Here is a 27151-nt window from a genome sequence, read left to right on the forward strand (position 1 = left end):
GCATCTTCTCTACAGGAGGCTTCTGTCTAGGGTACCTGGGTCCCCTGCGCAGACTAAGCCTCAGCCTCTGCCCCTCCCCCCACACACACCAATTTTCCTTCTCCGAGCTTGCTACTGGGTTCTCTGGATGATGAATGTATTCACACAAAAAGAAGCCTTGAAAATGAGCCTTTGGGGTTGAGGGGAGAGGGGGGCAGGCCTCTCCCTGAGAGGTCTTGTTAACTCTCCCTACATCCTTCATCCTATCTCTGGGCCCTGGGTCATGGGCAAGCAAGTAGTTCTTGCTGTGATGTGGAGGTGCTGAGCCAGTAAGCTAGGGACAAGGGGCTTTTTATTGGAACAAAATATACAGTAAAACTGTACTCCGCTACCCAGAGCGCCCACACACACACCACCGCCCCCCTACCCTCTGCCCACCACCTGGACTGGACTCCCCTTCTCAGGCTGGTGGCTGGCTGGTTCCTACTGCCTTCACATCTCTCCTCCCAGACCTGGACAGCCATGGGTGGTCACTCCTGGATGTTCTGCATGATCCAGCCTCTCACCGCAGCTACCCGGGTATAGACACCCGGGAAGTGGGGCCGCCCACAGCCGTATCCCCAGCTGGTGACCCCAGTTAGCACCCACCGGCCAGAGGGCTCCCTGCAGGCCAGGGGTCCCCCAGCGTCACCCTGAGGGGAGGAGAGAGGAAAGGTGCTCAGAGCAGGCCAGTAACAACCCCCCAACCCCACCCCAGTGGCAGCCCTCAGGCCAAGGGAGGACTGACCTGATCACACCCTGGATGGCTGGCCACTACAGGAGTGTCAGCTGGACTCCCCATGTGACCCCAAGTGAGTGACTAGCCCTGTGAGTAGGCTTAATGCTAGGACAAGCCATTGATCTGTCTGGCAGATACTTGTGGACACCTGCCACTGATTCCCTAGCAGAACAGGGCCTCACACTGCAGCCTGTCCCCATCCCTCCCCTGCAGGGTGCTGGTGAGGATGTGGTGGGGTGGGAACTGGTTTGTAGTGGATGGCCCATTGAAACCTCTGAGGCCAAAAAGATTCCATTTGATCAGCTGAAGTTTGTGCCAAAGAATGGGCCCTGGCTGGTGGACTTTAGAGCAACCAGAACTTTGCCCTCCCCGGATGGATGGGACCTGGACCCCAGCAGAGCTTCCATTTTACTTTTAAGTTGTGCTCACCGAACAGCTGTCCACGCCGCCCTGTGGGAAGCCAGCACACATCATGCGGCTGCTGATCTGCACTGGGTAGTAGCGGCGACAGGCCTGCTCACTGAGGAGGCGCACTGCCGCTTTCTGTAGTTGCCGTACCATGGAGCCTGAGGAGATGGAGCAGTGAGGCCACAAGGGACTGGGCTGGAGGCCTTCCTGATGCCCCCAGGATGACTGCTTAACCCTTGAGGGTGCAGGGCTTACCTCCCTCTCGAACTGAGCCCCAGCCAGTGATTACACAGCGTGCCCCATTGGGGGGCCGCGGTGCAGGCTCAGGTAGGCAGATGGGCCGTACCAGGCGGCTGTGGTGCACAGGCCCCACCAACTCCAGCAGTGCCACGTCGTAGTCAAGCGTGTAGAGGTTGTAGAAGGGGTGCTTGTAGATACGTGCTACCCGTTCCAGCTGCCCATCAGCACCACTCAGGAATGGTGTGCCCAGGAAGGCCACCCACTGCTTGGGATCACCGTAGCTGTAGGTATGAGGGGACAGGCATTGTCCAGAATCCCTGTGCTCCAATTACCACCTGCCTGGGGCTTCTGTGGGCCCTGGGTCGCTCATCTGGAAATGAGGCTAAGAGCCATCCCTTCCTCCTAGGACAGTGAGGGGGTTGCCAATGCCTGAAATGCACCCACAGCAATGAGGTGACATAAACTGTCCCCATTTCTGCCCAGTATTAGGGCTCTGGTGGCCATAGGGCCCCCTGCCCTGCCTGTTCATTCTCTGACCCCACCCTGCAAGGTGCAGAGTGTGCACCAAGACCTGGGGGGCTCCACGGAGGGCAGGGCCCTTGGCCTGGTCCACCCTACTGAGCAGCCTGCCATGAAGCGGACTCCCCAGTGTGTGGCGTTTGGAGGATGGAGATGTCTCAGTTCTCCAGAGACCCTATGTCACCAGCAAGCCTGGCCCCGGACTGGGAGAGGCCACAGCAGTGGGTGGTGGGCAGTGGTGTGTGTGTAGGACAGTTCCTGCAGCCCCGTGTGGTGAATGGACAGGGTGGGCTTCATGGAGTAGGGGTGGCAGTGGGTCCCAGTCGCAGTGGTGGGAGCATTCCAGGCAAAGGCACATAGAAATGACATAGCAAGTTTTGGGGCCACAAGTCAGTCTCAGTGAACCACTGATGGACCAGGACGTTGGGGGCAGGTCAGACTCACACATCGAAGCAGTGCGCGGCAGACAGCAGCCACCTTTCGGCCACGAGCACGGCCCCACAGCGGTGCTCTCGGCGCCGCAGCCACAGGCTCACCTGCCATGGCCATTCCCCGAGGCCTGCAGCGCTGCCACCCACAATCCTGGTCAGCGCTGCCATCGGCGCCAGGCCACAGTCTGCAGGGAGCAGGCACCGGGCGTCAGGCAGATGCACAGTGCCTCTTGCCATCCCTCTGCGCAGCCCCACGAGTGGGTAGGGAACTTGCCTCGAAAAACTCCGCACAAACACTGGACTTGGCATTTGGTCTTATAAGTGCACCTCTTCTAGGCTTTTCTCAAACAATATTTGAAATGTATTTAAGTATGTTTCCTATAACCTCAGTATTGGAGCCGTGCCTCCTCCCGGGCTGGGGGCCAGGATAGTGTCCTTTCCCACCAGCACCCATTCCCAGCATCTCAGTCCCCTCGGAGCCAGATTCCCTGCTGGCTTAGGATCTTAGCACACCCCTCAGCACTGCCAGGAGGACCCCGCAGCGTCCCACGAGTTCCTGTGCTAGCTTGTCTGCCCAGACACCCTTGAGCTGCGACACTCTCCCCTCACCCCCAGCACAAGGTGGACCCTCAGAACACAACTGTAGAAAGCACCAGGGTGGTTTCAGGAGGGTGCTGCAGGACTCATTATCACCCATCAGGGGTACTCCTCCCCACCTGGTTCTCACAGGGCCATTCCAGAGCCTGCCCCCTTCCCCAGCCCCTCTCCCACCACCCAGCTACCTCCCCTGCCATCCGGATTTAGGAAAGGCCCTCTGCCCCAGCCTCAGCTGGAAGAAGAGTGGGGGAGGCAAGAGACCACCAGCCCCGTCCTGCTAGCCCCACTGCTCTACTCTCCTGACACCATCTGGACCTTGCCCAGGACTAAGAGGCCTAGGGAACCTGGTGGAAGCTGAACCCCCTCTCCTGGAAATGCTGTCCCCACCTTGGACAACGCCTGCCATTTCAGGGCCTTCCTCCACCTTTGGGCCCCCAAGTTAAGAACTCCTAGCCTGTAGCTACTGGAAAAGTGAAAATCATCAAGCTAGAGGTCAGACCTAGATGAAGCTAGCTGGGGAGTTAAGAAACTGTTTCTCCCAAGAACAGCTACAGCTATTTAATATCAAATACCCACATTCTCTTTGCCCTTGTTGGAAACCTTGTGCCCTAAACCCAGACTGGCAGAAAATTCTGTGAAGGAAAGGTCCCCCTTGGGCCTAGAGGGTCTGAGTCACCAAAACTCTGCCTCTATTTCCAGGCCAGGTGCAGGGCTCAGATAAGGAGGTTTCAGACTCAACATGTCACCTCTATTTTAACTGTGGTTTTCAAGGATACAGGACCCAGATACTTGTCACCCTCCAAACTCACATCCAGGTCCTTGAACAAGGTCTGCTTTGGTCTGAGCCCATGAACACTGCTTCATCTCAAGGTCACCTACACACTACTCCGCCCTCAGGTTCTGACTTCCTGACGAGACTTGCTTTGTTTGGCAAGCCACCCCTGGTTCCTCTGGTGTGTGGGCTGCCTTGTTGCAAAGAGCCCATAAAGCTGACTTGGTGGGTTCAGGTCTGCGTCTGGGTAAGTTAGGCTGACGGAGCCAGGCTACCGTATAAACGTGAGCAGGGAGAAAAGTTAAGAACCCTTGTGATACGGCATAAAGGATGTGATAGAGCAGGGGATTATGGGTAGTTCTCTTCCAACTTCTCTGTAATGGAGTTAAGTAATGCACACATACCCCTGCCCATCCCGACCTGAAGGACGATGTGGACCTAGGGGAGGCCCAGGGAGGCGGACTGATGATGGAGGAAAGAGGCAGAGAAATCTCCGTGGGTCAGTCTCTGTAAGGAATCGCTGTGAGGATGATGGGGGACTTGGGACAGTGGGGAGTTCAGGACAGTCTGAAGCGAAAAGGAAAGTGGGTGCAGCCTGCACAGACCAGCAGCCTGGGAGCATCTGCCCTCTTTGGAGGCTCGCCAGATGCAGCTTGGTCCCTGCTTCCTTGTCTCCCCACCTGGATGAAAGCAGTCCAGACACGGTCTCCAGAATCTGGATATGAGAACATTAAGTTCATGTCTGCTGGGAAATGGGTGGGTTCACTAACATGGGGTCCGCTTGGCAAATCCCATGTCATGCAGAAGCCCAGGTGTTTTCCATTCAGTCCCCCAGACACTACAGGTGTCTTCTGCTAACTCAGTCTGAGCTTGAGCCATATGAAATTGCCCATATTTGATGGGGCTTTATTTTTGACCTACAAATACAGCAGTTTCATATAGTTCTGCATAATGGTTAATAAAAGTGAACTTGGCATTTTGGACACAGGTGTAAAAATCTCAGGGATATTTTCTCTTTCAGTGTCTCTGCTGGCCAGTTAGATAGCCCCTCAGCCTGGGAGCCTGGGGGACCAGCCGACCCCATACCCCAGCTTTGTTCTGCTTGGTATTCCTTTCACTCCTAACTATGTGCCATTCTGAATTTGTTTCTCGACCGTCTGGGTCCCTGCTGTACCTGAGCGTAGCATGGGGTCTGGCACAGAGGAGGGCTTTGTGAGCAGGGGTGAGTGCATGGAGAGTTCCACTCAAGGGCCCTGGGTCAGGCCCTCCCACCGTGTACTTTGGTGCCCCAGAAGCTTCCCTTTTTAAAATGGGAGCAGACAGGGGTTGGAGATGAAGGCATTTGCCACTAGGTGGTGTAGGTCTGCCTAGTTTGTGCCCCTGCCAGTGTCCCTGGCTGTCAGGACGGTGATGGGCAGACTTGTGTCCCCCAAAAAGCCATAGTTAAGGCCCTGATCTCCAGGACATCAGACTGACTGTACAGGGCCTTTAAAGAGGTGATTAGGGTAAAATGAGGTCATTGGTGTGAGTCCTAATCCAATATGACTGGTGTCCTTCTAAGAGACCAGGACACAGACACATACACAGGGATGACCATGTGAGGACACAGGGGAAGGATGGCCATCTACACTCCAAGGAGAGAGGCTTTGTGAGAAACCAGCCCTGCCAACACCCCTGCTGACTGGGAGACAGTAAATGTCTGTTGCTTCAGCCCCCATCCTGTGGGATGTTGTGACAGCAGCCCTAACAGACTGATACAGGACTCCTGCCACCCACGTGTCACTCCATTCCTCCCAGTACCTGGTGGCTGGGAGTCCTCGGTGGTCCGTGAGGCATCTGGAAGTGGTGTCCGTCCCCTAGCAGTGGTGCTCATGGCAGTGGCAGTCCTGTTGGCAGGTTGGGTGGCTGCCCTGCTGGTGGTCTGGAGGGTGGGTCTGCTGGCTGTGACCCCCAGGGCTGTGAGGCCAGCCACTGTCCCGGGGACATGAACGGTGGTAGCAGGCATTCTCGTGGAGGAGGGAGCAGGTGTCGGGAGGGGTTTGGAGGACATGATGTCCAGGATCCAGCCCTTCAGACTGGTGATTCGAGCATACACGCCGGGTTTCTTAGCCTGAGCACAGCCAATCCCCCAGCTGACAATACCCGCCAGATAAAACACACCAGGGGTCTCCTCACAGGCCAGGGGGCCCCCAGAGTCACCCTAAAAAGAAGGAAAGAGGGCTGGCTGTGACCATCTGGCATCTCTCCGTGGAGGGCATTGCCAGAACCTCCCGAAATCCCACGGTGGGAGAGGCCCAGCAGGGGAGCAGGGGGACCTGGCATGGGGACACAGGGCCGTGGGGACTGAAACAGCCCCACCCTCAGCCCATGCCCCGCCTCCCCAGGCATGTTGGACAGTGTGGTCATATGTGTACTAATCTGGGATTAACTTTTTCTTCAGTTAATATACACTGTACATCTTTTAAACTATGTGTGTATATAAAATTTGACTTTAAATATGTATATATAGATATATTTAAGTATGTATACATTTTGTATATATCTACCACATACTTAAAATTTTTAAATAGATTTTAAAAAATATGTTCTTATTGGTTTTGGAGAGAGAAACATCAGTCGGCTGCCTCCAGAATGAGCCCATAGCCCAGCGTGTGCCCTGGCCAGGAATTGAATGGCGACCTCTCAGTGCATGGGACGACACTCAGCCAGTTGAGCGACACCAGCCAGTCCCACTACATACTTTTAAACTGCTACCTCATCTTCTGCTCGGACATACTATAATTTCTCTGAATTATACATTTAAAGACTTTTATTTCATCTCCAGATTTTCCCTGCCCTGAGAATTCTTTTCCTTCTATCCTGGAGTCCAGACAAGTAGCATTGCCAGGTGGAAGGGTGTGGGCACTCTGTCCGAATCCCGCCCAGTCCCCCTGCGAGTGCTACCTGACAGGAGTCGACCTTGCCCTCCAGGAAGCCGGCACAGAGCATCCTGTCTGTGAGTGAGAAGTTGTAGAGGGCACTGCATGCTTTCTGGTCTATGATGCCCACGGACGCTCGCTGTAGAGTGTCAGGCTTCGTTGCTGATAGGAAAAGAATAGAACAGTGTGATCACTGTTCAATATGTGGTTTAGCGCTGAAAGGCACCGTCCTCATCCTGCAGATGAAGAAACTGAGGCTCACAGTGTTGCTGGGAAACTGAGTCACATAGCAAGAAGGATCTGGGGCCCAGAGTCCCAGAGCCCTAGGATCTTGCCACTGTCCCCAAGCAGATTCCCTAGCACCTTGGGTGACCTGCAGGGAGGTCACTCTCTGTTTTCGAAGGAAGCATTAACTCTCGGACGCTCTGAAGGGTATAGCACAAGGGTCTGAAATTTTTTCTAGAAAGGGCCACAGATTAAGTATCTTTGGCTTTACAGGCCAGTCTCTGTCAGTACTACTCAGCTCTGCTTTTGTAGCAGGAAAGCCGCCACAGGCCGTCTAGAAGCAAATGGACATGGCTGTGTGCCAATAAAGTTATATATGTATAACAGCCACACTGGGCCCGTGGCTGGAGTTTGCAACCCTGAAGGAGTGCAGAGACCAGTGGTTTGCAGGTGGTGGGAGCAGAGACCCACGGGGAGCTCACCATTTCCCTCCTGCATGTTACCCCATCCAGAAATCACGCACTTCCGGCCCACAGGGAACTTCTGGATGGCCAGGGGCAGGCAGATGGGTTGGATGTACTTGTTGAAGACCAGGGGTCCTGACAGCTCTAAGATGGCCACATCGAAGTCCAGGATGCTGGGGTTGTACTGGGGGTGCAGCACTGTCCTTTTGAGCCCCATCTTCACTGGGCTCCCACCGATGCCCATGAGAGAGACAGTACCCAGGTGGGCCTGCACCAGCTCCACCTTTGTGCTGCCAACAAGGGGCCACTCAGACACACCTGCTGCCCCCAGGAAGCCACGCAGAGCTGCAGGGCTCTGGGGAGGGCACCAGGAGAATGGAGGGGCCACATGGCTGCTCCCACAAAGCAGTCCGAGGCTAGGGGACTGGGGGCGAGCCAGGGGGCCCCTTTGGGCCTCATTTCTTGTCTGTAACAAGAGGAAGTTGGCCCAGCAGCATGAGAAGCCCCTTCAGCTTTGACTCTCAAAGGTCAATGCTGCCTGGCTGTGCGGCAAAGGGCAAGGAGCCCTTGTCCCCTCCCCGGTTAGTCCCTGTTTGTTCCCCAAAGGCCAGCTGACTATCCCCCCAGAAGCTGCAGCTCAGGCTGGGGCCCTTGAGATGGCCCCCCCAGTGCCCCCCACTTCATGCTCCACCCTCTCATTTGCAATCAGACATCCAAACGGGAATCAAGCTCAGGATGGGGTGAGGGCTGGGGTGGGGGCTCTGCCATGCCTACCCTAGTGCTCAGATGGCCACATGTTTGGTCATAAGTGGTTTCTGAACACATGGGCATTTGATAGGGCTGGAGGGAAGGGGACCCAGTGATGATGGGGGGAGCTGAGCAGTCCTCCTGGGCGAGGCTGGTCTTACTGGTTGAAGCAGTGGGCCGCCGACAGCAGCCAGCGGTCCCCCACCACAGTCGCTCCACAGAAGTGCCTGGAACCCTCCTTCAGGCTGACCTGCCAGGGTACCTCCCCAGCTGCGGCTCCGAACCCGCCCACGATCCGGGTGGGCTTCTCCATTGCTGGTCTGGCACCACACTCTGGGGGAGAGAGAAGAGGTCCCGGGTGCCTCAGCTCAGAGTGGGAGCACCTGGGCCTAGAGAGGCCTCAGGACACCTGGCTCTGACTGGGACAGGGCAAATCACCCCCATTATACAGGTGGATAAATTGAGGCTTATAGGTGACCTAGTGTCCTAAGGTCTCACAGCAAGTATGTGGCATAGCTGGGGGAAATAGGTTAAAAGTGAAAGATAAAATTATAGAGTGCCCTGGCCCCATCAGACTAAGCCCTGCCTGACACAGCCCCCAAGGTCAGGTTTACGGACTTGCTGCAAAGGGGGAGCCAGCAACCAGAAAGAACCATGGTTGGGGACTCACCAAACAAGGGTAGAGTCAAGTTATTATGGGATCTTGGGATGGGGTGGGGTGTAGGGGACATTTCTGTGAAGCAGAGTTTTGATGGGTTCAGAGCATTGTAGGTTTGTGGGACCATAAAGTAGGATCAATATTGGATCTGAGTCTTTAGAAACCACAAAGTGAAGACAGATGCAGAATGTGTTTCAAAACCCAAGGCCAACAGGTGAATGAATAGACTTAACTACTGAACTGGACACTTGAAAATGTTTACAATGAGCCCTGGCCAGTGTGACTCAGTAATTAGAGCATTGGCTTGCACACCAAATGGTCTTGGGTTCGATTCCTGGTCAAGGGCACGTACCTCAGTTGTAGGTTTGAACCCCGGCTCCAGTCAGGGTGCATGTGGGAGGCAGCCAATTGATGTGCCTCACATCAATGTTTTTCTCCCCCCCCCCCTCTGAAAATCAATGGAAAAAATATCCTCAGGTGAGAATTTAAAAAAATTTTTAAATGCTTACAATGGTTGATTTTATGTTATTTGTGTCTCACCACAATTAAAAATAAAATAAAAGCCTGGTTAGTGTGGCTCAGTGGTTGAGTGTTGACCCATGCACGAAGAGATCGTGGGTTTGATTCTCTGTCAGGGCACGTGCTCCGGTTGTGGGCTCGATCCCCAGTTGGGGGCATGCAGGAGGCAGCCAATCGATGTTTCTCTCATTGATGTTTCTATTTCCCTCTACCTTGCTCTCTCTCTAAAAAAATCAATAAAAACATATTTTATTCCTTTATTGATTTATTTTTTATTTAGAAAGAGAGATATAGAAACATTGATGAGAGAGAACATCAATTGGCTGCCTCCTGCATGTCCCCCACTGCGGATCAGGTCCATAACCTAGGCTTGTGCCCTGACGGGGAATCAAACTGGCGACCTCTTGGTGCATGGGTCGATGCTCAACCACTGAGCCATACCAGCCAGGCTAAAAACATATATATTTTTTTATCCTCACCCGAGGACATTTTTTCATTTTTTGTTCAGATAGCGTGGGAGGGAGAAAGAGGAAGAGAGGGAGAGAGAGAGAAACATCGACGTGAAAGGGACACATCGAGTGGCTGCCACCCGCATGACCAACCAAGGCCGGGGACAGACTGCAACCAAGGTACACGCCCTTAGCGGGAACCGAACCCAGGTCTCTCTGGACCACAGGCCAATTCTCTAACCGCTGAGCCCAACCGGCCAGGGCTCTAAAAACGTATTTTAAAAAAATAATAAAATAAAATTTTTAAAAAAGTAAAAATCTGTATAAGCTCATTTTACATGAAAGAAGAAGCATGTTTAGGAAATTTTTGGAAAAAAAAAAAAGAAGTGAGCGTTCTTGAATATTAAAATGTACACATACGTGCTGTATGTAAGTGGTGTTTCTGGAAGGGCACCTACATGTGAAAACTCAAAGTTAGTCTCTCTCCCACCCTGGTCCCACAGTCCTCATCACTAGCCTCTTGTTGACCCCTTGGGGTGTTCTGTGTTTACCCTATTGGACTGCTTGACTTTGCCAGGCCACAAATCTGAAGGATGCCTATGTGTGTGTCTTAGTCTCTGCTCACGAAAGACATCACTGATCAATCACCCATCTCTTTCCCATGGAGTGCTTCAGGAAGCCAGTACCAACCAATCCGACCATGCAGGGAGCAGACAGCTACTTCTGCCTGTCTCCCCAGGAAATACCTTGTGGCTTAGAGGTGGTCACTGAGTCAAAAAGTGCAGAGCTGGGGGCCACTGTGGGTTTGGTGGGGGTGTCAACCACCCGGCTCTTGGGGCTGGTGGGCCAGGAAGTGCTGGGGGTGGCGGGGGCAGGAGCCGCGGTGGGAACCAGAGGCTTGCTTGCCATGGCAATCGCCTCCAGGATCCAGTCTCGAAGCCTGGTCACTCGGGCATAAACCCCCGGACGCCGGGCTTCTGCACAGCCGATGCCCCAGCTCACGATGCCAGCCAGGAAGAACCTGCCTGAGGGCTCCTCGCAGACCAGGGGGCCTCCCGAGTCACCCTAGGAGACAAAGGCACACTTTCAGAAGATTGTCAGGGCTCCCTGGCCTCAGCCAACCCAAGTCCCAGAGTTGCAGGGTCAGAGAACATTCCCTGGATAGGGACCTCTCCTCACACAAGCTCATGAGGCAAATGTGGGCTGATAATTCATATCTCAGAACCTCAGTTTCCTCTTTTGTAAAAATAAAATAGGACAGTTGGACTATGGGAGCTTTAAGATCTGTTTTAGTTCTACTACTAGCTGTTAGAAACCCAGCCCCAATCAGCAACATCCCCTCCTCTCCTAATCTCACTAGATCTTCAATAATGTCACCCCTTGCTTAGGCTGACAGTATGGCTGCCCTGCTGGAGCCTCCAGACAGCTCACTGGCTGCTGTGGCATTGTCCTGAAGTGCCTGATCTGCCTCATTTATCCTATCTTGTGATCCTTTGCCTTCTCCTCACACTCAGCTCACTTTGACACTTACATTCTCAAACACAAGTGTTCTCTTATTATTTCCTTATTTTATTTTATTTTTTATCCTCACCCGAGGACATTTTTGCATTTATCTTCAGATAGAGTGGGAGGGAGAGAGGGAGGAAGGGAGAGAGAGAGAAACATCGATGTGAGAGAGACATCGAGTGGTTGCCACCCACATGACCCCAACCCAGGCCCGGGACAAACTGCTACCGAGGTATGTGCCCTTAGTGAGAACCAAACCCGGGACTCTCCAGTCCACGGGCTGACGCTCTAACCGCTGAGCAAAACAGGCCAGGGCTATTTTTAATTTTTATTTATTGATTTTTAGGGAGGGAGAAACACTGATTTGTTGTTCCACTTAGTAATGCATTATTGGTCGATTCTTGTATGTGCCCTGACTGGGGATCAAGCCTGAAACCTTGGCGTGTCAGGATGATGCTCTAACCAACTGAGCTACCTGGCCAGGGCTCATTTATTTTTTTATTGCATTTATTGCGATGACACTGGTTAACAAAATTATACAGGTTTCAGGTGCACAGTTCTACAACATGTCATCTGTACACTGTAATGTGTGCGTACCACCCCGAGTCACGTCTCTGACTATCACCAGAGCTCTCATTATTTCCCAACATTTCCTCCAGGTTCCAGTTTTGATATGGCAACCCGAGCACACGTAGCAGTCTCTCCTCACCCACCAGGCTTTAGCAAAGATACAAACTACAAAGAGGAAATCCAGAGCTGTGTTAAAAATTAGTCAGGGGCCCTGCCAGTATGGCTCAGTGGATTGAGTGTCCCATGGACTGAGAGGTCCCGGTTCAATTCCTGATCAGGGCACATGCCCAGGTTGTGGGCTCAGTCCCCAGTAGGGGGCGTTCAGGAGGCAGCTCATCTATGTATCTTTCTCACATCAATGTTTCTATCTCTCTCTCTCCCTTCCTTTCTCTCTAAAAAATAAATAAAAACATTTTAAAAAATCAAGCAGGCTGCCCAGCAGGTGTGGCCAGTGGTTGAGCATCAAACCATGCATCAAGAGGTCCCAGTTCGATTCCCGGTCAGGGTACATGCCCAGGTTGTGGGCCCAGTCCCCAGTGGGGGCATGCAGGAGGCGCCCAATCAATGTTCTCTCTCATCGATGTTTCTATCTCTTTCTCCCTCTCCCTTTCTCTCTCTCTAAAAATCAATAAAGAAGAAAAGTTAAAAAAAAAAAAAAAATCAAGTAAGGGCCATCCTGGTGGGGGACCAGGAACTGTGAGGACTTCCCCTTCTGAGGATGGGAGCCATGGGGTGGAAATTTGGAGGCCCTTTACAGCCAGCCTCCTTGGATGGGGTGTCGTCTCAGCTCTCTGTGGGCACCAGGGCTCACCTGGCAAGAATCCACCTTGCCATCCAGATAGCCAGCACACACCATCCGGTCTGTGAGTGAGTGGCCGTACAGGCTGGTGCACAAGGCCTGGTCCAGCAGTTCCACCGTGGCTTTCTGCAGCATCTCTGGCTTGATCACTGCCCAGGACAGGAAAGACAAGTGGGGTGAGCATTCCAAGGCCCCTGGCAGTTACCTTGATCCAGGACACTGAAGAACATCACTTCTCTGTGCCTCAGTTTCCCCAGCTGCAAGCAAAGATGCTATAGCACCAGCCTCAGAAATTAGCAAATGCCCACTAATGACACTCTCCACCCGGACAGCTAAGAGATTCAGGTTAATACCCAAGACTTGGCTTCTCGTCTCCAGTCCCCTTACCTGCATCTGCTGTTACTCTAGGCCTACCTTGCTGGAACCTTTTCTTAGCCCAGCAGCCAGTGCCATCTTGGCTAACCATGAAATCAGATTATATCCTTTTTTTTTTTTTTTTCCTCAAACTCTTCAGGACATGTTCCCCTGGCTTAGCCTAAATGCCCAAGACTGGACCACCTACCCCAGGGCCTTTGCACATCCTATTCCAGCTGCCTAGCAGAATTGTCCCTGAGGAATCTGCTTGCATTCTTCCTTCATCTGTTTTCTCAAGGCCTTTCCTGGCCTCCCTATTTAAAATTGCAGCCCTGGCCCTGGCCGGTTTGGCTCAGCGGTTAGAGCATCAGCCTGCGGTCCACAGAGACCCGGATTCGGTTCCCGCTAAGGGCATGTACCTTGGCTGCAGTTTGTCCCCGGCCCTGGTTGGGTTGTGTGGGTGGCGGCCACTCGATGTGTCCCTTTCACATCGATGTTTCTCTCTCTTCCTCTCTCTCCTTCCCGCTCTATCTGAGTAAAAAATGGAAAAATGTCCTCGGGTGAGGATAAAAAAAATAAAATAAAAATAAAAATAAATAAAATTGCAGCCCTGCCCTGGCCGGTTTGGCTCAGCAGTTAGAGCATCAGCCTGCAGTTCCGAGAGACCCGGGTTTGGTTCCCACTAAGGGCACGTACCTCGGTTGTAGTTTGTCCCCGGCCCTGGTTGGGCCGTGCGGGTGGCAGTTACTTGATGTGTCCCTTTCACATCAATGTTTCTCTCTCTGTCTCTCTTCCTCTCTCTCCCTCCCACTCTATCTGAACAAAAAAGTGGAAAAATGTCCTCGGGTGAGTATAAAAAATAATAATAATAATAATAATAAAAATAAATAAAATTGCAGCCCTTCTCCTACCCCATCCTGGTTTTCTCCATTGCTTTCATCATCATCTATCACTTGTTTAGTATTTACTGCCCCTAGAATTTCTGTGTCCAGTACAGTAGCCAATGACAACACGTGGCTATTTAAATGTGGACTTAGTCCTGGCTGGTTTGGTGCAGCAGTTAGAGCATCGGCCTGCGGACCAAGGAGTCCTGGGTTTGATTCCAGCCAAGGGCACGTACCTTGGTTGCAGTTTGTCCCCGGCCCCAGTTGGGTGGCAACCAGTTGGTGTGGCTCTCTCACATCGATGTTTCTCTCTCTCCCTCTCCCTCTCGCTGTGTCTGAAGATAAGTGTAAAAATATCCTCAGGTGAGGATAAAAAAAATAAAAAATAAATGTAGACTTAAATGCATGCAAATGAAATAAAATGTAAACTCAGTTTCTCAGTTGCACTGTCCACATTTCACGGGCTGGCGGCTCCCACAGTGAATGGCGCCCACAGAGCGCATCCATCACCGAGGGACGTTCTGCTGGACAGTGTTGGTCTGAACTGTGAGGGCTCCACGTGAGCAGGGATTTCTGTCTGTTTTGCCTCCTGCCTAGTCCCTGGAACAGTGGTTGGTAAGCTGGAGGGGCTCAAATGTTGATTGAATTTAGTCATCAACTACTTTCCCTCTTGATTAGGTTCTTGTAGCAAATATCTTTCTTTATCACAAAAGTCCTAATCTTCCAGGATACCGTATTTCTCTTTTCTCAGGCAGGCACAAACCTGAGAAAACCCCTACACACAGGCCAATGGGCCCTGCGGGAAGTCAGCTGTGTCGGATTCTCAGACCCTGTACTAAGGAAGCCCTAGGGCTTCCTGCATGAGGACCCCGCCACCCCCAGGTTCGAAAATCATTGACGGGCACTGTCTACAAAAACCCGTATACCTGCTGAACTGGTCTGAGGCTAGTGGCTACTATACTGGACACTGTAGCTCTAGAATGTTCTGGACCAGCATTGTCCAAAAGAACTTTCCTCGATAAGGGGACGTCCTCCTGTCCCCTGACTCTGCCTGTCTGGCTTTGCCTCATTAGCCAGGTCTTAGCTGAGGTGTCACCTTCCTGGGCCATTTCCTAACCCTGTTCCTCCCACCACCAATTCATTTTTCTTGCAGCATCCTGTCGGTTTCCTCCCCAGCACTTATCGATTCTCAATCACAATCGATTCTCATTTTTTAAGGCAGTTCTGTTCTCTAAAGTCGCCACAAACACTGGATTTGTGAATATGGAACAACTGTTCCTGGGGAGATACAGGGTTAAGTTTCTGTGAGACTCTGGTCATAACATTCTCCTCAAGCAATTGATACCTAATCTTGTGGTATGTATGTTTCTGTTTAAAGACACCTTATTGAACATACATTTATCCAAAAAAAATGGAGCCACTTTGAAATGGAGTCGAAGCCGCCGTCCCAGAGGAACTGACTTATACATCTTATACCTCGGCCCTTGGAAAGTTAAACCAGGGCAAAATAACCATCTGAAATATCTTTGTTCCCACTAACCTCTCACTGTGATTTAGAACAGGAGTCAGCAAGCTATATCCCTCAAGCCAGAAACGGCTCACTGCTTGTTTTCTTAATTGAATTTCCACTGCTTGTTTTTATAAATAAAGTTTTATTGGTACATTAAAAAAAAAAAACAGGGCAAAATAACCTTTAGACTGGGTGTAAGGCAACTTTGTGTCCCAAAAATCTGTTTGCCAAGAAAGCAGATATTACGACTACTGGATGATGGCTACTGGTGAAAATTAAAAATATTTTTTAGAATAAACATCATGTTACCTTCATCAATAGCCACACCTTCCTTCTATAGATGTAATCGTTCCCCTTCTTATAAATGCCCTTTGCCTCTGTCTCCTGCTCAGAGCACCAGGTCGAGTCATTAACCTTGAACTGAGGCCAGCAGTGCTGGAACTCATGCCTGAACAAAGTTTATCTCACACACATTTTCTCCCTAAGGTTCGTGGCAGCCTTCTTGCACTCGGCAACCCTAGCTGGCACAGCTCTGTGTCCAAGAGATAGCAAAATCAGCCACAAAAAGCGCAAAAATACAAAACAACAACCAGAAACATGGCAGTAAATATACCACAAAAAGGACCCTAGTTAACGGTTTCAGCTGAAACAAGAAAGCAGGGCCTCCCCTTGTCCCAACTTAAATGAGAATATGCTTGTCCACAACTCAAATTTTTCACCACATTGTGCATAAAATTCCCCTTTGTATCCACTTGGGGTTCCCAATAAATACTAGCAAGTGGGTGAATTCACAAATAGGAAATCTTGGATAAGGAGGAGGGCTGGGTGGCTAATTTTCTTCCTGGTGGCCCGGTGGGGAGGGATGCTTACGGAAGTCCTCCTTGAGGTAGCCCCAGCCTGAGATTAGACACTTCCTCCTGGGTGGGAAGATGTGTGTGGCGGCCGGCAGGCACACGGGCTGGACGTGCCTGCTGAAGGGCAGGGGGCTGCCCAGCCGGAGCACTGCCACATCGAAGTCAGCTGTGTCAGAGTTATAGGCGGGGTGTGTGATGATCTGGGCCACGCGGGCCCGCACCGTGCTGGCCTCCGAGCCACTGAGCTGGGTTGTGCCAGCATAGGCCACCCACTCAGTGGGGTCTTGGAACCTGCAGGGCAAACAAACGGCAGCTCAGAGGCCCCCTGTGAGTGGGGTTAGGGAGGGGGGCCATCTCTGGGGGCAAATGTTAAGGGGTGCCCCAAAACCCAGTCATCTAGACTGATATTTTCAAGCAACATTGTCAAAAGTCAGAATGAACGCAAAAAACAAATCTTGCCCTGGCCGATTTGGCTCGGCGGTTGGAGTATCAGCCCACGGACCAAAGAGTCATGGGTTCAATTCCGATCGGCACGTACCTTGGTTGTGGTTTGTCCCCAGCCCTGGTCGGGGTCATGCAGGAGGCAACCAGTCCATGTGTCCCTCTCACATCGATGTTTCTCTCCCCACCCCCATCTGAAGATAAATGGAACAATATCCTCAGGTGAGGATTTTTTTAAAAAATTCATGGTGTGGGAGCTAGCAACATTTTAAACAAAGAGAATCTGAAAGGGCTGAGTTAGGGTGAGAAATGTTAAAGGGCACAAAACACACACACACACACACACACACACACACACTGTGGATTATTATTCAGCCTTGAAAAGGAAGGACATTCTGATACCTTTTACAACCTAGAGGACATTATGCTCAGTGAAATAAGCCATACACAGAAGGATCAATGTGTGATTCCACTCCTAGGAGGTCCCTAGAGGAGTCAGATCTAAAGACAGAAAGTAGATGGTGGGAGCCAGGGACTGGGGGAGAGGAGTGGGGCGTTAGTGTTTAGTGGGGACAGAGTTCCAGTTTGGGAAGATGGAAAGTTCTGGAGATGGACAGGGGATGGTTGCAGGACAATGTGAATGTATTTAATGCCACCTAATTGTAATGGTTAAAATGATAAATTTGCCCTGCTTGTGTGGCTCAGTGGATTGAGCGTAGTCCCATGGACTGAGAGGTCCCAGTTCAATTCCCGGTCAGGGCACATGCCTGGGTTTCGGGCTCTATTCCCAGTGTGGATATGCAAGAGGCAGTCAATCGATGTTTCTCACATCAATGTTTCGGTCTCTCTCTTGCCCACTTTCTCTCTCTCTAAAAAATCAATAAAAACATATTTTTTTTAAATGGTAAATTTAGACAGTTGCAATTCATCCCCGACCAGGGGGTCATGTGGGAGGCAACCAGTCCATGTGTCTGATGTGTCTCTCTCACATCGGTGTTTCTCTCTCTCTCTCTTTCTCTCCCTCCCCCTCTCTCTGATGATAAATAGAAAAAATATCCTCGGATAAGGATTTTAAAAAAAAAGGTAAATTTATATTATGTATATTTTACAATTTAAAAAATAATTGTTTTAATCCTCACCCAAGGATATGTTACCCACGTATGCGCCCCGACCAGAGATCGAACCTGCAACCTAGATATGTGCCCTGACTGAGAATCGAACCTGAAACCTTTTGGATGACACTCCAGCCAACTGAGCCACCCAGCCAGGGCTAAAAAATAATTTTAAAAAAGAATGCATTCAGATTCAATCAAAAAAGAAAAGAAAAGCGAGAAAGAAAGAAAAAACAAGTTCCAAAGGGTTCTAAGGACACCCAGGAGAATCGACGACTTCAGGGTGGAAGGAGAGGTGGGGTACAGCGACAGGGGTGGGCTCTGAGCCGAAGGGACATGGGGCTCACTCGTTGAAGCAGTGGGCAGCAGACACCAGCCACCTGGCCCCGATGACGGCGGCCCCACAGAAGTGCTCATTGTTTTCTCGGAGGCTGACTTGCCAAGGGAACTCCCCGGGGGACGCTTCCATGCCGCCCACGATCCTGCCAGCTGTCCTCCAGCCGGGCTGCAAACCGCAGTCTGCAAGACAGATCACCAACCAGGACCCCAAGAAGGCAGGCCTGAGGCCATGCTCCTGGTACATGCCTCCGAGTCCCCACAGCCCCCATGTTTAAGGACACGCTCTGGGTCCCACACTCGGCTTTGCTGTGCGAAGTGGACCAGAGCACAACCAGCAGCTGACCCTGGGAGGGGGACATGGCCCAAGACCAGGCCAGACAGGCGGACTGACCACAGTGGGCCTCGTCAGATCCATCTGAGCAGTCCACTTTGTCATCACACTCCGGGTTCACTTTGGTTACACACTGGCTGTTTCCACAGGAGAAGGCATTCCCTGGACAGTGACCTGAGGACAGAAGAACCGGGTTCCCGACCTCAGTCCATCTTTTCCAGCTGCAGCAAGATTCTCCTTTCCACTCGGAATCTCTAGCATGGACAACATCTATCCACTCGCTCATCTCTGAATTTTTCTGAAATGATTTTCTCAGAACTAGAAAATGTTGGTCAGCATTGAAGCCAGGGCTGGACAGCAGAAGTGTGCACATGTGTAATTCCACTTTTCTACGACCCATGTTTAAAACAGTAAGACATATGCCCTGGCCAGCATGGCTCAGAGGTTAGAGCGTCAGCCTACTCACTGAAGCATCTCGGGTTCGATTCCCAGTCAAGGACACATACCGGGGTTGCAGGTTCGATCCCCAGGCCTAGTCAGGGCCTGTGCAGGAGGCAGCCAATCGATGTGTCTCTCTCACATGGATGTTTCTCTCTCTCTCTCTCTCTCTCTCTCTCTCTCTCTCTCTCTCTCCCCCACACACACACGTCCACTCTCTCCAAAACAAATCAATGGGGGGGGGGGGAGGCGCGAACCTAAGAAATAGGTGAAATTTAAAAATTTTAGTTGTGGTTAAATGTGCAACATAAAACTCGCCATTTTAACCATTTCAGGTGTATAGTTCATATCGGGGCCAGGTCACTCTCTGTGGGAGCCTGTCCTGGGCACTGTGAGGCCCCACCCACTTGATGCCAGGAGCACCCCAAGTTGTAACAACTACAGATGTCTCTAGACATCATCCAGTGTCCCCTGGGGAAAGAGTAACCCCCAGTTAAGGACCATTGATGTGAAGCTAAATAAATGTACCTATATGTGTGTCTTGAGCTGTCTGAAAGGATAGTCACTAAAATATTAAAAGTGATGAGATTCCAAGTGGAATCTTTTTTCTTTTTTTTTCCCAAACTGTTTGCTTTTTCTTTTAACAACAGGTTTCCACCACCTTTCTTTTTCTTTTTCTTTTTTTGCATTTATCTTCAGATAGAGCGGAAGGGAGAGAGGAGGGAAGAGAGAGAGAGAGAAACATCGACGTGAAAGAGACACATCGAGTGGCTGCCACCCACACGATCCAACCAGGGCCGGGGACAAACTGCAACCGAGGTACATGCCCTTAGCGGGAACCGAACCTGGGTCTCTCTGGTCCGAGGGCGGAAGCTCTAACCGCCGAGCCAAACCGGCCAGGGCAGTTTCCACCATCTTTCACAAAAACCCCAAAACTTGCCTGGCCAGTGGGGCTCAGTGGTTGAGCAGCGACCCATGCACCAAGAGGTTGCTGGTTCAATTCCCAGTCAGGGCACATGCCCAGGTTGTGGGCCCAGTCCCCAGAGCGGGGCATGCAGGAGGCGCCCAATCAATGTTCTCTCTCATCGATGTTTCTATGGATCTCTCCTTTCCTCTCTCTCTAAAAAAAAAATCAATAAAGAAAAAAAGAATATATAGTTTAAAAAAAAATAAACAACTCAGTAACGTCTTCTCTTAATCATGCTTGGCTATGTATAATTCAAAGTGCCTCATCTTTATTTAAAATTTTTTTAATTTTATTTTTTAATTACAGTTGACATACAATGTTATATTAGCCTCGGGTTACAGCATAGTGATTAGACATTTATATACTTTACAATGTGATCCCCCCAATAAGTCTAGTACCCACCTACCACCACACATAGTTATTACAATATTACTGACTACATTCCCTATGTTGTACTTTATATTCCCATGTATTGTTATAGCCTAGTGCTTCATCTGTAAACGCTGCGCGCTCAAGACTACAAATACGTCTCCTGCAGGAGGCTGGGGCACAGAACTAGCGTTCACCATGGTCGAGTGTTTCTTTTGTGCACTCGGCCAAGTCTTAGGAGCCCTCTCGCAGTGACCACAATCAGAGGAAACCTGGCAGAGGGCAGGGAGCTCATGGAAGGGAGAAAAACATACCTGATTTCAAGTCTCTTTCTGTCAATGGTCCCTTCTGGCTTCCTGCAGCGAAATGGAGAAGAGATATAAGCTCATTCAGTGAGTGGCACGTTCTTTGCAAACATCACATTGCAAAGCAGAGAGCGGAGCCTCCACTGCGGGAGCCACTTAAAAATCTAACTTAAACCGATTAAGATGAAACCAAATGGAACACTGTGTTCCTCAGTCTCATTGGCCACATGACAAGTGTTCAGTAGCCACATGGGGCTGTTGGCTACCATAGTGGACAGCACAGCCATGAAACATTACCGCCAGCACAGAAAATTCTGTTAGACAGTGCTGGTGTCCATCCACTAAGACTCAACTGGTGTGTCAGGGCTGGTGGGGAGGGGACGGACCATAAATGTCCTGTAGGACAAGGGCAGGATGGTCAATCTTTAATCTGACAATAGTCTGATGCATCCTCAGATTTCAGAATTTAGCATTTATGTTATTTCTATACCAGGGGTTAGCAAATTGCAGTTGTGGGCCAAATCCCACCACTTGTTTTTGTAAGTAAGGTTTTATGGATGCACAGCTGTGTCCATTCATTTAGGCGTTGTCTTGGGCCGCTTTTGTGCTACTATAGCAGAGTCCAGTGGTGGGCTACAAAGATGAAAATATTTACACTCTGGCCTTTTACAGGTTGCGGACACTGGTCCATGCCACTGAGGGCGAAGCAGTGTGCATGTGTTGTCTTCTCGTGAGAGGGATGATTACGGAAAACCCAAAGTTTAATGCTCCCCTCCCAAAGCACATCCCCCCCTGCCTCACAATGTCTGGGGTCTCCACTGCCTACTTGCCTGTGAGCTCGGCAGACACAATGGTACCATGGGCAGCCAGGGGGATGCCATGGCCCTGCAGCCTCGCTCGGAGTCCCTGCTGCAACAGCTCCTGCTCCAGGCCCATGTCCAGCGACCTCAGGGCTAGTAGCAGAAAGTGCAGCCGGAAACTCACGAGGACACTGGAGTTCCCATCCCTGCAGGTAAGAGAAAGGCCTGTGGAGGAAGAGCTCCTCTTTCTGGAATCCTCCAGCATCTGGGGTGTCCAGCAAGTTTCCTTGAGCCCCAAGGAGGCCCCAGCTCACCTGTAATTTAGTACTGTACAGCCCACACAGCTGGCCTCCAATTCTGTCTTCCTAAAACTGCTTACAAACTACAATGGAAACAATAGTGGCAAATGTTGAGACCACAGCACAAGCACCCGTCCCCGAGGAAGCCTGTCCTGTGTGGGAGAGATGGGGAAGGGGGATGGAAAAGCACCTCCTGTTAGACCCAATGCATGCAGCGACTTCACAGAGCCAAATAATGACAGGGAAGGACATTTCAAAGTTATTCATATGAAAATAGGGGTCCAAGCACACACTGGAATATTACTCAGCCATGAAAAGGAGTGAGGCACTGACACTGGCTACAACGTGGATGGACCTTGAATACATGATGCTCAGTGGGAGAAGCCAGGCACAAAGGCAACACAGTGTGTGATTCCATTTACATAAAATGTTCAGAACAGGCAAACCCACAGAAAGTGGGTTGGTGGTTGCCAGGGGCTGGAAGCAGGGGTGGGTGATGGGAAGTGACTGCTGATGGGGACAGGGCTTATTTTGGGGTGATGGACTCACTAGTCCATGTTCTCACTGCCTGCATCTATACCTGCACTATCTCACAGACATTCCACAAAGTTAAGGAATGTTCTACGTCTGCCCCATCCTGTATGGCAAGCATTTGAAATGTGGCTGGTGCTACTCAGGAAGTGATTATTACATTTTAGTTAATTTTAATGAATTCATGCTTAAATTTTAAAACAGATACTTGATTCATTGAGCCCTCTGTGTTCTGGGTCCATCCACACTATAGCAAGTGTCAGTGACACACTCCTTTTCATGGCTGAGTAATATTCCAGTGTTTGCAGGGACCACATGTGTGTATTCATTCATCAGCGGATGAACATCTGGGTTGCTTCCACTTTTTGGCCATTGTGAATCCCATTGCTGTGAACATGGGTGTACAGGTTTCTGTGTCATGCGTTTTCATTGCTCTTGAGTGGGTACCGAGGAGCAGAATTAATTGCTGGGTTATAGGATGGCTCTATATTTAACTTTTTGATGACAGCTAGACTTTTCCACAGTGGCTGCCCCATTTCACATTTCCACCAGCCGTGCATCAGGGTTCTCATTTCTCTACTGGAAGACAATTTACAACCTTTAAACGTGGCCTCCAAGCCCTGCAGGAGTTACTTCCCGTTGGACACCATTCTTTTCTGAATTCTAAAATGCACCAGTCTGCGCCACATAGGCCTTGTCTTATTCCTCCCATGTGCCCCACCTCCCCAGTGCCTGCCTGGGTCTCCCCTTGCTCAGCTCACTCGGCATGAGAGCTCCTCTTGGTGGAAGCTCCTGGCCACCCACCTTGCCCCCTTGCTCTCAGGTGCCCCTCACCAGCATTTCCAGGGTGGGTGTCAGTGTGCGGTAGTAGTCCGAGGCCTCCTGCTGCAGGCTGCAGGCATACCGGATCCCATGCAGCTCAGCCGTGTGCTCCACATCGACACCCTGTGTAGAGAGGGAGGCTGCGGGCGAGACCAGGGCTCTGTGAGAGAGCCCACTGCGGGGCTCAGCTAAGGGGCCTCGAAGGACCCCACCACCTAGGGGCTGGGTCACCTGACAAACAGGTGGGTGGGCTGACTCCCCGGGGGTTGTCTTGAATGATTAACAGTGCCTCCTTTTCAACTCTCACATGTCACCCACCTGGAGGCCCCCAAGTACAGCACAAAGCCCCAGGGGGCCCCAGGTTTTGCTTGAGGGCAGGACTCATTCCCAGTTACCCTTGTCTTACTGGATGTGCCTGGCCAGGGCCTGAAGCCAACTTCAACCCAAAATGCCTGAAACAACCTCGGGATACCGTCCCTCCACTTTGGAACAACAATCCCATCTGTTCCCTGGGAAAGGGACAACAAACACTGCAGGGCACGACCACGGCCACAGGCATCAGGGCTCTTGGACCACCGCCCCAGGATGCCACCCTCTGAAAAAACATGGTTTCCAATCAGAAACACTTTGTCAAAAATACACACTAGCAAGAAATGATAGTCATAAAATTTTATTTTATTTTATTTAAAAATTGTTTTTTTCTTTATTGATGTTTAGAGAGAGAGGAAGGGAGAGGAAGAGAGAGAGAGAGAAACATCGATGACAGAGAACATCGATTGACCGCCTTCCGCAAGCCCCCCACTGGGGCTCGGGCCCACAACCTGAGCATGTACCCTGACAGGGAATCGAACCGGCGACCTCTTGGTGCATGGGTTGACGCTCAACCACCAAGCCACACTGGCTGGGCAATATAGTCATAAAATTTAAAAATAAAGAATACAATAGGGCCGGTTTGATTCCCGGTCGGGGCACATGCCCAGGTTGTGGGCCAAATCCCCAGTGGGTGGCATGTGGGAGGTGGCCAATAGATGTTCTCCCTCATTGATGTTTCTAGCTCTCTCTCTCCCCCTCCCTGCCTCTCTAAAATCAATAAAGAAAAAAATTTTTTTAAAAAGAATACAGCCCTGGCTGGTTTGGCTCAGTGGTTAGAGCGTTGGCCCGTGGACCAGAGAGTCCTGGGTTCAGGTCCCGCTAAGGGCATGTACCTCAGTTGCAGTTTGTTCCCGGCCCCTGTTGGGGTTGTGTGGGTGGCAACCACTCTATGTGTCTCTCTCACATCAACGTTTCTCTCTCTCTCTTTCTCCCTCTCTCCCCCCTGCTCTGTCTGAAGATATATGCAAAGATGTCCTCGGGTGAGGATAAAAAAAAAAGAATACAATAGGAACCATGAAAACATGCATTTCTAATTCTTGAAAATATGTTGGAACTGTCAAATAAACACACTAGCGAAAAATTATTATAATTGCAAAAATTACAAAAAATGATAGTAGCAGTCACATAAACCGTGAAACTGGGTCCCAATTCTATTTATTCTGAATAAATATTCATCTAGACAGATATTTAGATATTTGTTTATTCAATAGATAAAATAAATACTCAACCAATTCTACAAATTTTGTTTTTTAGGTTTGTCTTCTCATTTAAGAAATTAAAAATAAAGAAAAATGAGCACCCTGTGGTGAAGACAAAATTGCTCTGTATCCCACTAGGCCTTTCTGTTTCCCTTGAAGTAGTCACAGACCCCCAGGAAGCTGGAGAAGCAGCAGAGAGGTCCCAGCACCCTCCCCCAGCTACCCAAGGCTAATTTGTGAGCTGCCTTAAAGGGGAAAGGGATACATTTTCATTTTAACTTTAAAATATTTTTAAAATTTTAAAAACTTTTAAGTGCCTCTTTTTTAAAAATATGTTTTTATTGATATTTTTAGAGAGAGAGGAAGGGAGAGAGAGATAGAAGCATTGGATGGATCGGACATGTGCCCTGATTGGGAATCTAACCAGGACCTCTTAGTCCATGGGACAACACTCAATCCACAGAGCCACACCAGCCAGGCCTTAAGTGCCTCTTAAAACCAAGCCATCCATGTTTTCAGGGGTCCTGCTGGGGATCATATTGATCTCTTGTTCACAAAATGTATCTGTGCTTCTAGAATAAAGGTGTGAAATCCTACTCCCACCTCTCCCTGATGCAAGGATACCCATACACGTATGCACTCTCACACATATACACCCTGGTGCATGTGCACACATGCACACTCACACATACATGCATGTACACATACTTTCACACACGCGCACGCGCACACACACACATACATGTATATGCATGCACCAACAGTCCAATTTTCCTGCATTTGAAGCCAAGAACCACTAGGGGCTTTGGTGAGCCTTGCCCAGCTGTGAAATATTCCTGATGTTCCACAAATGTATATATATTTTTAAATTAGGGGGACCCACATAGGATTGCCAATTTATTATTTTGACACATGAGAGTTTTGAGCATTTTCCTGCAAACTAATACCTGTTGTCATCATCTCATGACAGCAAGGTGACTTTCACATCCCCAATAAAACCGTAAGAACCTTATCATCTCAGAATAAGCCCACTCCCGAGATGACAATGTTCTCGATCTGTGCTGTCCAGTACAGTAGGCACTAGCCACTTGTGGAATGTGGCTGGTAGAGACTGATGAATTTAAATTTTATTTTTAATCCTCACCTGGGGATATTTTTCCCTTTATCTTCAGATAGAGCAGGAGGGAGGGAGAGAGGGGGTAAGAGAGAGAGAGAAACATCAATGTGAGAGAGACACATGGAGTGATTGCCACCTACATGACCCCAACCGGGGCCGGGGACAAACCGCAACCAAGGTATGTGCCTTTAGCAGGAACCAAACCTGGGACTCTCCGGTCCGTGGGCCGATGCTCTAACTGCTGAGCAAAACTGGCCAGGGCAGGAATTAAATTTTCTGTTGTTGTTAATCCTCACTGGAGGATATTGTTCCATTAATTTTATTTTATTTTTTTAGATAGAGTGGAAGGGAGGGAGGGAAAGAGAGAGAGGCACACTGATTGGTTGCCTCCTATACGACCTCACATGGGGCCAGGATTGAACCTGCAGCCCATGCACGTGCCTTTGACCAGGAATTGAACCTGCAACCTTTCAGTCTTCGGGCTGATGCTCTAATTTTAAAGGTTATTTAATTTTAATGGATTTAACTCTAAATAGCCGCCAGGGCTCGGCTACCACCATGGACAGCACACATGTGGGACAACACGAACACGGCATACTGTGGGGGGACCTGCAGAGCATCCTATTGACATATGAAAGGAACTTTGTTTAGTTTATAACTGCAGTTCCACACCGTGTAGCTGGGTCATCATTCTTCATACTTCATCTTAAATTCAATGACTGTCTTCTGGGAGCAAATATGAAATGGGAACCATTGTGTGCGGGGAATACAGATAATTTTTCATTTTTTTATACTTCTCAAATTTCTCAAGATTTTTTTTTTAATCCTCACCCAAGGATATTTTTCCATTGAGATTTTTATATAAAGTGGAAGGGAAGGAGGGAGAGAGAGAAACATCCATGTGGGAGAGACACATCAATTGGTTGCTTCCTGCATGACCCTGACTGGGGCCAGGGATCGAACCTGCAACCCAGGTATGTGCCCTTGACTGGGAATCGAACCCAAGACCCTTTGGTCAGTGAGCCAAAGCTCTAACCCCTGAGCAACTGGCCAGGGCTTCTCAAGACTTCAAAAGTTCATTTCCCTGTCCTTCTTGTCTTTATTTCACCCCAGCTATGATAACTTCCTTGGAGAACCCGGCTGTGGGAAACCAAACATGCAGGTATTAACTTGCCTGCCTGTGTGCCCACCTTCTCGAGGATGTGCCTGGGCACCGGGTCCGCTCATCTTAGCCCTGTGTGGCCTGAAGGGCCAGCCTTCAATTCCACGTTAGCACGCTCGGCCCTCTGTCTCCAGGCTCATCACATGGACACCACTGAGCCACATCTGAGTGTCACTGTGCAAGTCAGCCAGTGTATGAACCCGTTCAAGCCCTCAGCCACTTACCCACGAGGACTGCCAGGGTGAGGATGACGATGCTGGCAGCCACCACAGCAGAGAGGGCCACTCGGCAGCACGCAGCACATGGAGCAGGGACCTCTTTTGTTGCCTCGGGCACGAGCTGTAATTCACCAGCGGTGGGCTCCAT

At 50.3% G+C, this 27151-nt stretch overlaps 1 protein-coding gene across 1 annotated transcript; it reads right to left on the reverse strand.

Moving 5' to 3' along the window:
* Nucleotides 1–509: 509 nt before the first annotated feature.
* Nucleotides 510–27151, reverse strand: TMPRSS9 (transmembrane serine protease 9). Its single transcript, XM_036241859.1, has 17 exons — nucleotides 27010–27151; nucleotides 22949–23075; nucleotides 21310–21456; nucleotides 20493–20530; nucleotides 18465–18578; nucleotides 18082–18253; nucleotides 16198–16472; nucleotides 12592–12728; nucleotides 10451–10769; nucleotides 8240–8411; nucleotides 7350–7621; nucleotides 6668–6804; nucleotides 5525–5924; nucleotides 2369–2540; nucleotides 1421–1686; nucleotides 1187–1323; nucleotides 510–671 (listed from the first exon to the last, which is right to left on the reverse strand). Exons 1-17 carry the CDS (start codon nucleotides 27149–27151, stop codon nucleotides 510–512), a joined length of 3189 nt encoding a protein of 1062 aa, XP_036097752.1.

The sequence above is a fragment of the Molossus molossus genome, unplaced genomic scaffold (assembly GCF_014108415.1).
Source record: "Molossus molossus isolate mMolMol1 unplaced genomic scaffold, mMolMol1.p scaffold_m16_p_4, whole genome shotgun sequence".
Classification (NCBI taxonomy): domain Eukaryota; kingdom Metazoa; phylum Chordata; class Mammalia; order Chiroptera; family Molossidae; genus Molossus; species Molossus molossus.

Bases quoted from the DNA above. Each gene is read 5' to 3' on its own strand.
- TMPRSS9 (XM_036241859.1), bottom strand. From the start codon at position 27,151: ATGGAGCCCACCGCTGGTGAATTACAGCTCGTGCCCGAGGCAACAAAA. The intron at 6,805-7,349 runs GTGAGCTCCCCG...TTTTCCTATCAG, and splicing joins TAACATGCAGGAGGGAAATG to CAACGAAGCCTGACACTCTA. The intron at 1,687-2,368 runs GTGAGTCTGACC...TCATACCTACAG, and splicing joins GCCGCGCACTGCTTCGATGT to CTACGGTGATCCCAAGCAGT.